This window comes from Aquarana catesbeiana, linkage group LG03, assembly GCF_042186555.1.
Source record: "Aquarana catesbeiana isolate 2022-GZ linkage group LG03, ASM4218655v1, whole genome shotgun sequence".
Classification (NCBI taxonomy): domain Eukaryota; kingdom Metazoa; phylum Chordata; class Amphibia; order Anura; family Ranidae; genus Aquarana; species Aquarana catesbeiana.
In genome coordinates this window covers 728,450,032-728,467,657 of record NC_133326.1, presented here as the reverse complement: position 1 = coordinate 728,467,657, position 17,626 = coordinate 728,450,032, and the positions used below count along the sequence as shown (strand labels likewise).

The 17,626-nt window shown below is 43.5% G+C and overlaps 2 protein-coding genes across 2 annotated transcripts in view; both read left to right on the top strand.

Moving 5' to 3' along the window:
* The window catches only part of LOC141133782 (uncharacterized), a 30,601-nt gene extending 30,228 nt beyond the window's left edge, over positions 1-373 (top strand). The window contains exon 5 of the mRNA XM_073623338.1: positions 113-373. Within this exon, the coding sequence (XP_073479439.1) occupies positions 113-363 (251 nt within the window). The 3' untranslated portion in view covers positions 364-373. The remainder of the gene's footprint in view (positions 1-112) is intronic.
* On the top strand, positions 362-17,304 carry LOC141133783 (C-reactive protein-like). The gene is made up of 2 exons (XM_073623339.1): positions 362-727; positions 16,466-17,304. Exons 1-2 carry the CDS (start codon positions 496-498, stop codon positions 17,062-17,064), a joined length of 831 nt encoding a protein of 276 aa, XP_073479440.1. The 5' UTR covers positions 362-495; the 3' UTR covers positions 17,065-17,304.
* Positions 17,305-17,626: the final 322 nt, after the last annotated feature.

Sequence of the window (17,626 nt, the reverse complement as noted above, 5' to 3'; positions counted from 1 at the left end):
GTCTTTTTTTATTTTAGATTCTACCATTCATAAATAAATTCTCACTTTTTTTGTTCTGGACCTAAAACTTTCATATGTAGCAGTAATGAGTTTTGTCTGTTTTCTTCCCTAGACTTGGAGGGTAAAGTCTTCGTCTTCCCCAAAGAAACCAACACATCTCATGTCATTCTAAGACCTACAATTACAAGACCATTGGGGCAACTCAGTGTCTGTCTACGTTCCTACAGTGAACTTTCCCGTCCCTATTCTTTGTTCTCTATGGCTACTCCAAGATACGCAGATGCCTTTCATATCTACTTAGAGCCTCCAAACACCTATAAGGTGTTCATAAATAATGAAATGTCTGCTTTTACACCAAACTGAAAGCCTTTTTACTGGAGGCACATCTGTGTGACCCGGGAGTACGGCTATCCAAGATCCATCTATTTTTGGCTCAATGGAAAGCTTTTCTTCCAAAGGGGTTACGTGACACGATACTATAACGATGCTAATCATATGGATGCTGAAAGCAGTATTGTTCTGGGACAGGACCAAGATTCTTTTGGTGGAGGGTTTGACGCTTCTCAGTCATTGGTTGGTGAAATAAGTGACGTCCACATGTGGGATTATATCCTGACTCAGGAAGACATCCAGAAGGTCCTCTCTGGTGATCTCCATGGAAATGTTATGAATTGGAAGTCCTTACGTTGTGAAATTAAAGGAGAAGTTCTTGTGCCCGAACCTCAACGTAAGTCTATCATCTTACTATATACACCTTATTAATTAATAAGATCCTTCAACTTTCAGTACAGAATTACAATGAAGACGATTGTATGTGCCATGCAGCAATGAGAGGTGACAATGACAATTATAAGTGAAAGATGGTCATAATGCCGTAGGATTGTGGCTTTGAAGACTGAGGTCCACCTTAAGTCCATTATCTCTTGTGTAAAACAGAATTATCATTTGCAGGTCATAACTTTTCCTTTTCCTTAGTATTTTGAAAGGTTCCCTTGAAGTGGTTCTAAAGTCTGAAGGTTTTTTACCTTCATGCATTCATTTTTACGTTCAGTGTGCAGCTCCACTCTCAGCCCCCCCCCCCCCCATTATACTCACCTGAGCCCGATCCCGATAAAGCAATGTGTGAGGATGGAGGAGGAGGCGGAGCCGAGACATGCTCTGTTTGTCTCATATACACATAGAAGTGGCTCGGGAGAGCACGCACGAGTGATCTCAGAGCAAGCAGCTTGCTATGGGGGCACTCAGCAGGGGGAAGGTGTCAGGAGCATAGGTAGGGGGCCCGAGAAATGGAAGATCCAAGTTGCTTTGTGCAAAACCATTGCACAGAACAGGTAAGTATAACATGTTTGTTATTGAAAAAAAATCTGAACCTTTACAAGGGCTCAGTGGCAGCTGGTGCTCAAAGTTTTTTTTTTTTTTGGGGGGGGGGGGGCAAACAAAGTAATCAAGGTACAGTGCCTTAAAAAAGTATTCAAACCCTTTGAAATTTTCAACATTTTGTCATGTTACAATCAAAAATGTAAATGTATTTTATTGGGATTTTATGTGATAGACCAACACAAAGTGGCACATTTCCCCCATTCTCCACTCACTCCACCAGCTTCCTGTCTCTGCCAGGATTGAATACAAGGTTTCTCTCCTTACACACCAATGTATCCATGGATATGCCCCTCCCTACCTTAAAGAACTTCTCAAACCACAAAACACAACACGTCCCCTCCGCTCCACTCACTCAAACCTTCTTCATATACCCAGAACTAGACTCAGGACAATGGGAGACAGGGCCTTTTGTGCAGCTGCCCCGCGCCTGTGGAATGCACTACCTGATACCTTGAGGGCTCCTCAATCTACTGACTGTTTTAAAAAAGGTCTTAAGACATTTCTTTTTAGCAAAGCCTTTTTTCCATTTTAGATGTTTGTTTCATTGTATAAATTGTTCCATTTTTCTTTCTTGTTTTAACATGTAGAACTTTGAGATCTTTGGATGAAAAGCGCACTATAAATAAAATGTATTATTATTTATTATTACATAATTGTGAAGTGGAAGGAAAATGATAAATGGTTTTCAATTTTTTTTGCAAATAAATATGTGAATGTGGTGTGCATTTGTAGTCAGTGACTAAATACAAATGCACGCCACATTCACATATTTAATTGCAGTGGTGGCTGGTGTTTTTTTTGGTGGCGGCAAACTATCCACCTGCCACCACCCCCCCGGGTCAGTCGGGTCATGGACGGCACCCACCCTCCCCCTGGTCGGTCGGGTCACCGGGGTCATGGAAGGCACACCAACCCCCCCCCCCCGGGTCAGTCAGTAGTCCATCTTGCGGGCAGCTCTCTGGGTGGCAGGCGGCGACTTCTCTCTGGGCGCCGGACGGCTGCTTCCTTGCTTCCCCTGCATCTCCTCCTGGTGGCCAATCCGATCGGATCTCCTTTCGGTCAATCGGGTGACGGGTCTCAGGACCTGCTTCCTGATTGACCCACTATTGTCACACAAGTGGGTGGGCTCAGGGCGCAGTGCTCTGCGCCCCAAGCACACCCTTTTTTGAAGCCTATTAGAGCCTCTGGCTCTAATCACGTGCTTAAAAAAAAAATACTCTGATTGGAATCCATGCGTCCGGCACCTCGCATTTAGAACAGGGAACAACCCGATGTATGGATGGGGGGTGGGGCCCGTGTGCCCCCTATGGAAGGGCCGCTACTGTTTATTTGTAAAAAATGTTGAAAACCATTTATCATTTTCCTTCCACTTCACAATTATGTGCCACTCTGTGTTGGTCTAAAACATAAAATCCCAATAAAATACATTTACATTTTTGGTTGTAACGTGACAAATTGTGGGAAATGTCAAGGGGTATGAATACTTTTTTTAAGGCAAAACACACACACACACTGTGAAGTTGTCCAATCACTGGCTAGTAGTACTATCAGAAAGTACATTTTGCTGTCCTTTCTATCTGGCTTGCACATTTCTCAATAACCTTCTGGTTGAAATCAGTCATCTATATGTATTGACATCAGCTGCCTTAAAACCTGTGCCCAGCAGTAAGGCCCCTTTCACACTGGGGTGGGGGCGGCGCCGGCGGTAAAGCGCCGCTATTGTAAGCGTCGCTTTACCGTCGGTATTCGGCCGCTAGCGGTTTTACCCCCGCTAGCGGCCGAGAAAGGGTTAAAAAAAAATTGATTTCAATGGGTAGGAGTGGTGAAGAAGCGGTATACACTCTGCTCCTTCACCGCTCCGAAGATGCTGCTAGCAGGACTTTTTTTCCCTTCCTGCTAGCGCACCGCTCCAGTGTGAAACCCCCCGGGGCTTTCACACTGGAGACAAAGCAGCGGCACTTTCGGGTCGGTTTGCAGGCGCTATTATTAGCGTAATAGCGCCTGCAAACCGCCCCAGTGTGAAAGGGCCCTTATGTATTCACACATTCTGAACGAGCAATAAAAGGCACTTAACACTTCTGGACCCGGCCTATTTCTGATAGTTGTTGTTTACAAATTAAAATCAGTATTTTTTGCTAGAAAATTACTTAGACCCCTCCAAACATTATATATTTTATTTTTAGCAGAGATCCTAGAGCAGTGATGGTGAACCGTTTTGAGCCCTAGTGCCCAAACAGCGACACAAAACCAACTTATTTTCTTCAAAGTGCCAACACTAAATTAAACCTACCAGCGGCTCTGTACAGAGGATGGGACTGATCATCCCTCTGAATGAGCCCTTAGGGACCAAAAATGTACAATTCTGCACATACATTTTTTTTGTGTTTATTTAAAGGAATGCGTTCCGCTCAGAATGAAGGGATCAGGAGTGCGTTACGCTGAGAATGCAGGGATCTGGAGTGTGTTATGCTGAGAATGCGGGGATCAGGAGTGTGTTACACACAGAATGAAGGGATCAGGAGTGTGTTACGCACAGAATGCAGGGATCAGGAGTGTGCTACGCACAGAATGCAGGGATCAGGAGTGTGTTACGCTCAGAATGCAGGGATCTGGAGTGTGTTACGCTCAGAATGCAGGGATCAGGAGTGCGTTACGCTCTATATGCAGGGATCTTTGGTGTGTTACGCACAGAATGCAGGGATCAGGAGTGTGTTACGCTCAGAATGCAGGGATGTGGAGTGTGTTACGCTGAGAATGCAGGGATCAGGAGTGTGTTACGCTCAAAATGCAGGGATCAGGAGTGTGTTACGCTCAGAATGCAGGGATCAGAAGTTTGTTACGCTCAGAATGCGGGGATCAGGAGTGCGTTATGCACAGAATACAGGGATCAGGAGTGTGTTACGTACAGAATACTGAAGAAAATACAGGGATCAGGAGTGTGTTACGCACAGAATACAGGGATCAGGAGTGCGTTACCCTCAGAATACAGGGATCAGGAGTGCGTTACGCTCAGAATGGAGGGATCTGGAGTGTGTTACGCTCAGAATGCAGGGATCAGGTGTGTGTTATGCACAGAATACAGGGATCAGGAGTGCGTTACGCTCACAATGCAGGGATCAGGGGTGCATTACGCTCAGAATGTAGGGATTCAGGAGTGTGTTACGCTCAGAATGCAGGGATCAGGAGTGCGTTACGCTCAGAATGCAGGGATCAGGAGTGTGTTACACTCTGTATGCAGGGATCTGGGGTGTGTTACGCACAGAATGCAGGCATCAGGAGTGTGTTACGCTCAGAATGCAGGGATCTGGAGTGTGTTACGCTGAGAATACAGGGATCAGGATTTTGTTAGGTTCAGAATGCAGGGATCAGGAGTGTGTTACACTCAGAATGCAGGGATCAGGAGTGTGTTACGCTCAGAATGCAGGGATCAGGAGTGCGTTACGCACAGAATACAGGGATCAGGAGTGCGTTACGCACAGAATACAGGGATCGGGAGTGCATTACCCTCAGAATTCAGGGATCACCAGTGCGTTACGCACAGAATGCAGGGATCAGGAGTGTGTTACACTCAGAATGCAGGGATCAGGAGTGTGTTACACTCAGAATGCAGGGATCAGGAGTGTGTTACACTCAGAATGCAGGGATGCATTTGCTGAGCACTGGTAAGGATGCATTTTCTGGGCATTGGGCATAAACAGTCATACATTCCATGGTTATATGTTTACTGCACGATTGTTTGGAGGAGATGGAGTTGTAAGTGACACTGAAAGTGTGCTGAGATAGGTAGGAGGAGAACCAGGATAAAGCAGAATCACAGAGGACAAGGGAGTGTAGTTTGCTGAGGAGGAGCAGGTGGTCAACTGTGTCGAAGGCAGCAGAGAGGTCCAAGAGTATGAGTATGGAGTACTGGCCATTGGTTTTAGTAGTTAATTAATATATATATATTGTGGCAGAGTGTTGCCCTGCCAGGGTCTAGAAAGAGGTTGTGACCCAGAATTCTCAACCGGATGGGTTGAGGAGTTCCAGGGAGCTTGTAACATGAAACTGGCCTTTCAGTTTCCTCAGTTTTGCAAAGTCCACTTTGGGACCTGGAGCTCTGGGATTTCTGAGAGATCCGGGTGGGATGAAATCCCTAGTCCTGGGTCCTGATTTTGAGAACAGCCAGCATACTGATTGGTCAGGTGTGTGCTGGGCTTTTAGTAGTTACCTGACCATGGTTCTGAGCTCCACCCCGGCAGATAGGAAGTCTGAGTACCAGGAGTCAGGAGGGCTCCACGTGGGAGCCAGTGCAGCAAGAAGCTGCTAGTTATATTCACCAAGGTGGTTGGTGAAACAGTCTGTACGAGACAGACAAGGGCCTGGAGTGTAAGGCCAGAGCAGCAGTGCTGCAAGTGAGAGCCAACTAGGCTGAATGTCATTTTGTTGATGGAAAAAGGAATGCTGAAAACTCCTGCGAGGATAACCTATCTTTGTTTGCTGAACTTGGTTTTAATAAAAATGGGCAAACAAAGCCCCTAAAAAGTAGAACCAGCGAGTGGCAGTGTCCTTAAGGCTCTACATTTGACGCTAGTCCTTTACACGTGGTGGAGAAGTGCTGTGGCCACAATTTGAGATCTCTACAATCAAGTAAGTTCATCTGTTATATGAACTGTGTTTTGGTGCATGAGACTGCATAATCTGTGTGTGCAGGTGAGGAGAATCTGCAAGAGAAAGGTAACTATCCTTAAAGAGACAGTGCTCCAATTTGTTCCGCTCAAAGAACCACCTTACACCCTACAGATCACCAATCACATTCCACCACACAAAGCTGAAATTAACAGTGGGAGTGTTCGGGGGGCGCATCTCTCTGTGCCCCGAGGACACTCTAAAGGGAGCAAAAAAAGCTGTCAGCCGCATTAACATGATGTCAAAAACGTCATGCTTCCCATACACACCTGTGTGTCCGGCACCCCGCACACAAATAACTAGTTAAGGACTGGAAGGTTTACCACTTTAATGACCAGGCCATTTTTTGCGATACAGCACTGTATTACTCATATCGATCCTCTACCAACAACTAACTGTCAACTTAGACAGTTCACTACCATAATATACTAATAAATGGGCACTACATTTGGAGCGCACATTTGAGTTTGCAGAATGGTCTAATATCTGGATGGCCACCAAATCCTCCTCGCCTAATATCTTAGCTTTAGAAACTAACTATAAGGTCCCCTCACATTGGTATCTCGTATGGGCTAGAATTGCAAAATTTGTCCCATCATACTCAGAATCATGTTTCCGAGGCTGCTTAGATCCAGGCACCCATCTACACGTGTGGTGACAATGCCTGATCGCTCAAGAGTTCTGGAAAGCCATTTTTGCTTTGGCCTCTAAGGCCTTAGAAAACAATCTCCGACCAGACCCTGCAACAGCTCTCCTAAACCTAAAACCAGCGGAGTTGACCCATTCGCAATTCCAATTATTCCTACAGCTGTCCACGGCGGCCAAGCAAACGATAGCTAGAGCCTGTAAATCCCAGACTTTGGTTGTGGCTGAGACTAAACATAGAATGAATAGGGCATTGTCTATGCTTAAAATGACAGCCATTGAAAGTGACAAGATGCATAAGTTTGAAAAAATATGGCGACCACGGGTGAAGCACTGTTTACCCTCAGATTTTGACAAAACCCTGAGTTTCTCTCCTCCTTTTAATTGACCGCATTAGCTCCTGATCTGGAACCGCGCTACCATTCATGGAAGAACCTTTCCACCTTCTTCCCCCCTCCTGTCTCCCCCCCCCCCAACGTTCCTTCTGATTTGTAAGTGAGCATGAGATAAGAATATCTATTTTCTATATATTACAGACTCGCCCACTCCCCTGTTTCTTCTAAGCTTCTCACCCCCCTCCCATCTTTCCTTTCTTTTTTCTTCCTCCTTTACTACCTTTCGAGTCACTACCTTAATTGCAACCTCACCAGGGGTTACCATGAAAGAGGGAAACCCCCTAGGGGTGGGACACCACATAAAAAATTTAAAAAAAAGGAAAAAAATAGGAAATATTTATTATAAATCAATAAATATTTCCTATTTTTCTACTATTTTTATAAATCTATAAATATTTCCTATTTTTCTACTATTTTTTGTTGATGTGGTAGTGCCTTCAAAGTCCCACCCCTAGGGGGTTTCTCTCTTTCACTGTTATATTTGGGATGTGGCACACTCTTTTGAGTCTTCCTTATCAGAAACCTTTTTCACCAGGGGTTACCGTCCCTTCTCCAACTGTAATCCAATTTTTTGCACGTAATTTACAGCTAGCGACTATGTCCACAAAATGTTTCCCTGCTGTTGTTTGACTTTTACAGCTGAAGTTATTCCTAGTCGTTGCCTACATGAGTAAACACTTGTCTCCAAGATTTCAAGATCTGACAAAATATTTGCTCATATATTATTACATGTTTGTAAGTGTGACCGTTCTCCCTGAATTACTGTTGTTTTATCACTACTTGTGACCAATAAAAACTTTTTGACAGGGAAAAAAACCTCAACAGAGTATATTATCCCCTTATTGTTCTACAGCAATCATTAAACAGTAAAACCTACCTACAAAAATGAGTGGGGGAGACCTACAAACCACAAAAGCCTGCAAAGATCCTAAAAAGAGATGGTTTGTGGTTTGTAATAATAAATTACTGATATATTAATGAATATGTGTCACACTTACCCCTAACGCAGGTGGTCAGACACTATAGCTGACTTCTGTGTTCTTCACCTATAGCAGCACCCTTTCCCATAAGGCTACCAGGCCTACCAGTACCCGCTTGCCCCCAGGACTTATACACAATGCTATAGTATCTGGTTACCATGCCAGGGCAGGCGCGAGCTGAGCAAAGCAAACAGGTACTTGCAGTTGGCAGACAGGCAAGGTTCAGAATAGTCAGGGTCAAAATTCGAAGTCAAAAAGGCAGGCCGTGTTCACAGGATAGTCGATATCCGATCCAAGGTCATCAACAAGGTAATCCAATCTAGCAGAGCAGGTTAGACAAACAGGTAGCTTGATAAAGTATTACACACACTATTAAACTGCAGGCTTGGCTGGCCTAAATCAGGTTTGGTCTCCACCCAGAGTCTGGCCACATCAATCACCTTGCAGGTGGACAGACAGACAAGGAGAAGGCCACAGCCAAAACCAGGATGTTGGAATGAGGATCAGGAGCACTAGATGGGCCTGACAATACGACAGCCAGTTTATATACCTAGTGTTGTTGGGGCTCCTATACATCTACAACTGAGGCCTCCATTTTAATCAAAATATTAGCAGGACATTTGGAGATCAAAATAACACCCCTGACTAGATAACTGAGATGATAAAAAAAGGTGCCGAAACTCATTAATTAATGGATCTAAAAGCCACGTACAGTGCCCTGCAAAAGTATTCAACCCCCCCCCCCCCCCCCTTGGCATTTTTTGTGTTTTGTTGCCTCACAACCTGGAATTAACATGGATTGTTTGAGGATTTGCATCATTTCATTTACAGAACATGCCCACAATTTTGAAGATGTTTTTTTTTTTTTGTTGTGAAGCAAACAACAAATAGGAAAAAATAACAGTAAAAGTGAATGTGCATAAGTATTCACCCCCCTAAAGTCAATACTTTGTAGAGCCACCTTTCGCGGCTATCACAGCTCCAAGTCGCTTTGGATAAGTCTCTATGAGCTTGCCACATCTTACCACTGGGATTTTTACCCATTCCTCCTTGCAAAATTGCTCCAGCTCCTTCAAGTTGGATGGTTTGAGCTTGTGAACAGCAATCTTTAAGTCTGACCACAGATTTTCTATTGGATTGAGATCTGGGCTTTGACTAGGCCATTCCAACATATTTACATGTTTCCCCTTAACCGCTTTCCGACCACCTCACGCAGATATACTGCAGCAGAAGGGCACGTACAGGCAGATTAACGTACCTGTACGCTGCCCTTTAAGAGGCGGCTTGCGGGCGCGCGCCTGCCGGGAGCTCCGTGACCGTGATCGGTGGTCCCGTGGACCCGATGTCCGCGGGGATACCCGCGATTGTCTCACAGAGAGGAAGAACGGGGAGATGCTAATGTAAACAATCATCTCCCCGTTCTGCCTAGTGACACTATCACTGATCTCTGCTCCCTGTGATCGGGAGCGGTGATCAGTGTAGTGTCACACACAGCCCCTCCCCCCACAGTTAGAATCACTCCCTAGGACACACTTAACCCCTACAGTGCCACCTAGAGGTTAACCCCTTCACTGCCAGTGACATTTTTACAGTAATCAATGCAATTTTTTAGCATTGATCGCTGTATTAATGCCAATGGTCCCAAAAAGACTCAAAATTGTCCGATGTGTCCACCATAATGTCACAGTCACGATAAAAACCTCTGATCGCCGCCATTACTAGTAAAAAAAATTAATAATAAAAATGCCATAAATCTATCCCCTATTTTGTAGACACTATAACTTTTGCGCAAACCAATCAATAAACACTTATTGCAATTTTTTTTACCAAAAATATGTAGAAGAATTTCTTTTTTTGTTTATAGCACAAAAAATAAAAACTGTAGAGGTGATTAAATACTGTACCACCAGAAGAAATTTCTATTTGTGGGAAAAAAAGGATGTCAATTTTGTTTGGGAGCCACGTCGCACAACCGCGCAAATGTCAGTTAAAACGACGCAGTGCCGTATCGCAAAAAGTGCTCTGGTCTTTGGCCAGCAAAATGGTCTGGGGCTTAAGTGGTTAAACCACTCAAGTGTTGCTTTAGCAGTGTGTTTGGGGTCATTTGTTGTTGGAAGGTGAACCTCCATCCTAGCCTCAAATCACACAGAGTGGTACAGGTTTTGCTCAAGAATATCCTTCTATTTAGCACCATCCATCTTTCCCTCAACTCTGACCAGTGTCCCAGTCCTGACTGCTGAAAAATATCCCCACAGCATGATGCTGCCACCACCATGTAGTCAATGTGGGGATGGTGTTCTTTGGGTGATGTGATGTGTTGGGTTTGCGGCAGACATAGCGTTTTCTTTGATGGCCAAAAAGTTAAATTTTAGTCTTATCAGACCAGAGCACCTTCCTCCATACATTTTGGGAGTCTCCCACATGCCTTTTCGCAAACTGAAAATGTGCTGTTTTTGTTTTTTGCTGAAAGTAATGGCTTTCTTCTGGCCACTCTGCCATAAATCCCAACCCTATGGAGCGTACGGCTTATTGTTGTCCTATGTACAGATACTCCAGTCTCTGCTGTGGAACTCTGCAGCTCCTCCAGGTTTACCTTAGGTCTCTGTGCTGCCTCTCTGATTAATGCCCTCATTGCACACAGGTGGCCATTTTTTCACTAATTATGTGACTTCTGAAGGTAATTGGTTGCACCAGAGCTTTTGATGGGCTTCATAACAAAGGGGATGAATACTAGGGATTAGGGATGAGCTTCGAGTTCGAGTCGAACTCATGTTCAACTTGAACATTGGCTGTTCGCAAGTTCGCTGAACAGTGAACAATTTGGGAACACCCTTTAAATGTCTATGGGAGAAATCAAAAGTGCTAATTTTAAAGGCTCATATGCAAGTTATTGTCATAAAAAGTGTTTGGGGACCCGGGTCGTGCCCCAGGGGACATGGATCAATGCAAAAAAAAGTTTTAAAAACGGCCGTTTTTTCAGGAGCAGTGATTTTAATAATGCTTAAAGTCAAACAATAAAAGTGTAATATTCCTTTAAATTTCATACCTGGAGGGTGTCTATAGTATGCCTGTAAAGGGGCGCATGTTTCCTGTGTTTAGAACAGTCTGACAGCAAAATGACATTTCGAAGGAAAAAACCCATTTAAAACTACTCGCGGCTATTGCATTACCGACAATACACATAGAAGTTCATTGATAAAAACGGCATGGGAATTCCCCACAGGGGAACCCCGAACCAAAATTTAAAAAAAAAATGACGTGGGAGTCCCCCTAAATTCCATACCAGACCCTTCAGGTCTGGTATGGATTTTAAGGGGAACCCCGCGCCAAAAAAAAAAAAAAAAACGGTGTGGTGTCCCCCCAAAGATCCATACCAGACCCTTATCCGAGCACGCAACCTGGCAGGCTGCAGGAAAAGAGGGGGGGACGAGAGTGCGCCCCCCCCTGAACCGTACCAGGCCACATGCCCTCAACATTGGGAGGGTGCTTTGGGGTAGCCCCCCAAAACACTTTGTCCCCATGTTGATGAGGACAAGGGCCTCATCCCCACAACCCTGGCCGGTGGTTGTGGGGGTCTGCGGGCGGGGGGCTTATCAGAATCTGGAAGCCCCCTTTAACAAGGGGACCCCCAGATCCCGGCCCCCCTGTGTGAAATGGTAAGGGGGTACTTACCCCTACCATTTCACTAAAAAACTGTCAAAAATGTTAAAAATGACAAGAGGCAGTTTTTGACAATTCCTTTATTTAAATGCTTCTTCTTTCTTCTATCTTCTATCTTCCTTCATCTTCTTCTTCTGGTTCTTCTGGCTCTTCTTCTGGCTCTTCTGGTTCTTCCACCCGCGTGTTCGAACTAACTTTTTTCCTGTTCGTATGTTCTGGTGCAAACCGAACAGGGGGGTGTTCGGCTCATCCCTACTAGGGATGGGCCGAACACCCCCCTGTTCGGTTCGCAGCAGAACATGCGAACAGGCAAAAAATTTGTTCGAACACACGAACACCATTAAAGTCTATGGGACACGAACATGAATAATCAAAAGTGCTAATTTTAAAGGCTTATATGCAAGTTATTGTCATAAAAAGTGTTTTGGGACCCGGGTCCTGCCCCAGGGGACATGTATCAATGCAAAAAAAAGTTTTAAAAACAGCCATTTTTTCGGGAGCATTGATTTTAATAATGATTAAAATGAAACAATAAAAGTGTAATATTCCTTTAAATTTCATACCTTGGGGGTTTCTATAGTATGCCTGTAAAGGGGCGCATGTTTTCCGTGTTTAGAACAGTCCGAGAACAAAATGACATTTCTAAAGGAAAAAAAAGTCATTTAAAACTACTCGTGGCTATTAATGAATTGTCGGGTCTCTGCAATACACATAAAAGTCATTGAAAATAATGGCCTGGGATTCCCCCACAGTGCATTACCAGGCCCTTTGGGTCTGGTATGAATATTAAGGGGAACCCCGAACCAAAATTTTAAAAAACAAATGACTTTTTTTTTCCTTTTACATAGTTACATAGTTACATAGTAGGTGAGGTTGAAAAAAGACACAAGTCCATCAAGTCCAACCTATGTGTGTGATTATGTGTCAGTATTACATTGTATATCCCTGTATGTTGCGGTCATTCAGGTGATTATCTAATAGTTTCTTGAAGCTATCAATGCTCCCCGCTGAGACCACCGCCTGTGGAAGGGAATTCCACATCCTTGCCGCTCTTACAGTAAAGAACCCTCCACGTAGTTTAAGGTTAAACCTCTTTTCTTCTAATTGTAATGAGTGGCCATGAGTCTTATTAAACTCTCTTCTGCGAAAAAGTTTTATCCCTATTGTGGGGTCACCAGTACAGTATTTGTAAATTGAAATCATATCCCCTCTCAAGCGTCTCTTCTTCAGAGAGAATAAGTTCAGTGCTCGCAACCTTTCCTCATAACTAAGATCCTCCAGACCCTTTATTAACTTAGTTGCCCTTCTTTCTATTCGCTCCATTTCCAGTACATCCTTCTCGAGGACTGGTGCCCAGAACTGGACAGCATACTCCAGGTGCGGCGGGACCAGAGTCTTGTAGAGTGGGAGAATTATCGTTTTATCTCTTGCGTTGATCCCCCTTTTAATGCATGCCAATATTCTGTTTGCTTTATTAGCAGCAGCTTGGCATTGCATGCCATTGCTGAGCCTATCATCTACTAGGACCCCCAGGTCCTTTTCCATCCTAGATTCCCCCAGAGGTTCTCCCCCCAGTGTATAGATTGCATTCATATTTTTTTGAACCTCATTTGCCATGTAGTCGCCCACCCCATTAATTTGTTCAGGTCTTTTTGCAAGGTTTCCACATCCTGCGGAGTAGTTATTGCCCTGCTTAGCTTAGTATTGTCCGCAAATACAGAGATTGAACTGTTTATCCCATACTCCAGGTCGTTTATAAACAAATTAAACATTGGTCCCAGCACAGAACCCTGGGGAACCCCACTACCCACCTCTGACCATTCTGAGTACTCCCCATTTATCACCACCCTCTGAACTCGCCCTTGTAGCCAGTTTTCAATCCATGTACATACCCTATGGTCCATGCCAACGGACCTTATTTTGTACAGTAAACGTTTATGGGGAACTGTTTAAAATGCTTTTGCAAAATCCAGATACACCACGTCTACGGGCCTTCCTTTATCTAGATGGCAACTCACCTTCTCATACAAGGTTAATAGATTGGTTTGGCAAGAATGATTCTTCATGAATCCATGCTGATTACTGCTAATGATATCGTTCTTATTACTAAAATCTTGTATATAGTCCCTTATCATCCCCTCCAAGAGTTTACATACTATTGATGTTAGGCTAACTGGTCTGTAATTCCCAGGGATGTATTTTGGGCCCTTTTTAAATATTGGTGCTACATTGGCTTTTCTCCAATCAGCTGGTACCATTCCAGTCAGTAGACTGTCTGTAAAAATTAGGAACAACGGTCTGGCAATCACTTGACTTAGTTCCCTAAGTACCCTCGGATGCAAGCCATCTGGTCCCCGTGATTTATTAATGTTAAGTTTCTCAAGTCTAATTTTAATTCTGTCCTCTGTTAACCATGTAGGTGCTTCCTGTGTTGTGTCATGAGGATAAACACTGCAGTTTTGGTTACTGAAGCCCCCCGATTCACTCGTGAAGACTGAAGAGAAGAATAAATTCAATACCTTTGCCATCTCCCTATCCTTTGTAACCAGATGTCCTTCCTCATTCTTTATGGGGCCAATATGGTCTGTCCTCCCTTTTTTACTGTTTACATACTTAAAGAATTTCTTGGGATTTTTTTTGCTCTCCTCCGTGTCTTTCATGTTCTATCTTAGCCGTCCTAATTGCACCCTTACATTTCTTGTTGCATTCTTTATAAAGTCTGAATGCTGAGGATGATCCCTCAACCTTGTATTTTTTGAAGGCCTTCTTCTTTGCTTTTATATGCATTTTTACATTGGAGTTAAGCCATCCAGGATTTTTGTTCGCTCTTTTAAATTTATTACCCAATGGGATACATTGGCTAATGCCCTTATTTAATATGCTCTTAAAGCAAACCCATCTCTCCTCCGTATTCTTTGTTCCTAATATTTTATCCCAATTTATGCCTTTTAGCAAGGTTTGTAGTTAAGGGAAGTTGGCTCTTTTGAAATTCAGTGTCTTTGTGTTCCCTTCATGTTTCCTATTTGTGTAATTTATACTGAAACTAATTGACCTGTGATCGCTGTTACCTAAATTGCCCCGTATTCCCACATCTGTGATCAGGTCTGTATTGTTGGTAATCAGTAGATCCAGTAATGTTTTATTTCTAGTTGGTGCGTCTACCATCTGACCCATAAAATTGTCCTGCAAGACATTAAGGAACTGGCGAGCCTTAAATGAATGTGCGGTTCCCTCCGCCCAGTCTATGTCTGGATAATTAAAATCCCCCATTATGATAACACTTCCCATCCTTGCTGCTAATCCAATTTGTGATAGGAGATCCGTCTCCACTTCCTCCCTCAGGTTAGGGGGCCTATAGCATACTCCCAGTATTATTTTCCCCTTAGCTTCATCCCTCTGGAGCTCTACCCATAAGGATTCCACCTCCTCTCTAGCTCCCTCAGTGATGTCATCTCTCACATTCGCTTGTACATTATTCTTGATATATAGGCATACCCCTCCCCCTTTTTTACCCTCTCTATCCTTGCGGTATAGGGTATACCCTTGAATGTTTGCCAACCAATCATGAGAGCTGTTGAACCAGGTCTCTGAAATTCCCACAAAATCCAAATCCTCCCTCTACAACAGTATCTCTAGTTCACCCATCTTGTCCGCCATGCTCCTGGCATTGGTGAACATGCCACATAGTTTAGACCGGTCGCATATTGTCCTCGTATTGGGTGTTTCGAGATTGCAACTAGGACTTGCTACTATACTCACCTTGTGTTTTTGTGCTTTGGTTAACCTACCACTAATGCCCCCAATACTACCCTCTGGAATATCTTCCGCGCTGGCTATCTCTGTCTCTGGACCCTCCCCCCCATCGCCTAGTTTAAAAACCCCTCTAACTTTTTGGCCATCTTCATTCCCAGCAGATCTGCACCCTCCTCATTTAGGTGCAGTCCGTCCCTTCTATAGTACCGGTTACTGACTGAGAAGTCGGCCCAGTCCTCCAGGAACCCAAACCCCTCCTTACTACACCAGCTCTTCAGCCACTTGTTTACTTCCCTAATCTCCCTCTGCCTTTCTGGTGTGGCTCGATGTACCGGTAGTATTCCTGAGAACACTACCTTGGAGGTCCTTTTCCTCAATTTAGCTCCTAAGTCCCTAAAATCGTTCTTTAGGACACTCCATCTGCCTCTGACTTTGTCATTGGTGCCAACATGTACCATGACAGCCGGGTCTTCCCCAGCCCCTCCCAGTAATCTGTCCACATGATCCGTGATGTGCCGAACGGGCGAACAGACAATGTTCGAGTCGAACTCGCGTTCGACCCGAACAGACAGCCCATCCCTAGTGAATACATACCAATTACGCACATGCCAATTATCAGTTTTTTATTTCTGAAAAATAGTTTTATGTATATATTTTTCTAATTTTACTTCACCAACTTAGACTATTGTGTTCTGATCCGTCACATATAATTCAGATTAAAAAAACATTGAACTAAAGGCTGTAATGTAACAAAATAGGTAAAAAGCCAAGGGGGTGAATACTTTTGCAAGGCACTATATTCCTTCTCAAAATGGAAATAAATGTAATGATCTGCCTGAGATATAAGAGAGTAAATATATATATATACTGTATGTGTGTGTGTGTGTTTTTTAACTTCTAGCATCTATAAATAATTTATGAATGTATTGTTCAGCATCTAAAGCTTGATATGAACCAGTAATAATCTTTGTCTGTTTTCTTCCCTAGATTTGGAGGATAAAGTCTTCGTCTTCCCCAAAGAAACGGACACAGATTATGTCATTCTAAGACCTACAATTACAAGGCCATTGCAGAAAGTCAGCGTCTGTCTACGTTCTTATACCGACCTTTCCCGCCCCTATACTCCCTTCTCTCTTGCTACTCCCGGGAAGGACAATGCCTTTGGGATCTACTTACAGCCTCCAAACACTTGTTCTGTATATATCAACCAGGAAGTCACTAGTTTTAAGACAGACTCTGAGTCTTTGGACTGGAGGCACATCTGTGTGACCTGGGACTCCAACACTGGAGTGGTCCAACTTTGGGTCAATGGGAAACTCTTCCCCAGAAGAGGCTCCATGAAAGGTTCTTCTATCGCAGCTGAGACCAGCATTGTTCTGGGACAGGACCAAGACTCTTTTGGTGGAAAGTTTGATGATAAGCAGTCATTGGTTGGTGAAATAAGTGACGTCCACATGTGGGATTATGTCCTGACTCCAGAAGACATCAAGAAAGTAATCTCTGGCAGACACAATGGAAATGTCATTAATTGGATATCTCTATACTGTGAGATCAAAGGGGAAGTTCTTGTCCAGCCCAAATATTAGTGAAAGCGAATGAGCTCATCATATACACTTAGTTCTCAAGATATCCCAACTGATGCTTCTGAATTACAGTGATAATGATGATGTATTTGTCATCCCCATAAATAATGAGGGTTGACAATGATGAGTTTAGATAAAATAATCAATGAATCAATGATCTTATAGTGTAACTAAAACACATGAAAATTGTAAACAGGATTCTAAATCATTGGAGTTTTTATTTTCTCAATGGTATCATATTAGTCCCGGTTGTATATTCTTATAATCTTATAACAATATTAACATAAACTATATAAAATAAAATATATATAGAAGCAATATAGAAGTGGAATTCTTTCTGTTTTCACGTTGTTATACAATTTGACATCTAATTAGTTAGTTGTATTCACCTTTCACCCCTTCCTTCTACTTCAAGTATTTGTTGGTGGTAATAAGGGTTAGAGCCAAAGAGGAGATCCTTTGAATCCTTTCAGCCTAGTACAGGGGGCAATAAGTGTGGCAGCTGTGATCTGGTAAGTCCAAGAACAATCACCACATTGCAAATATCTGGCATCCACTGATAATA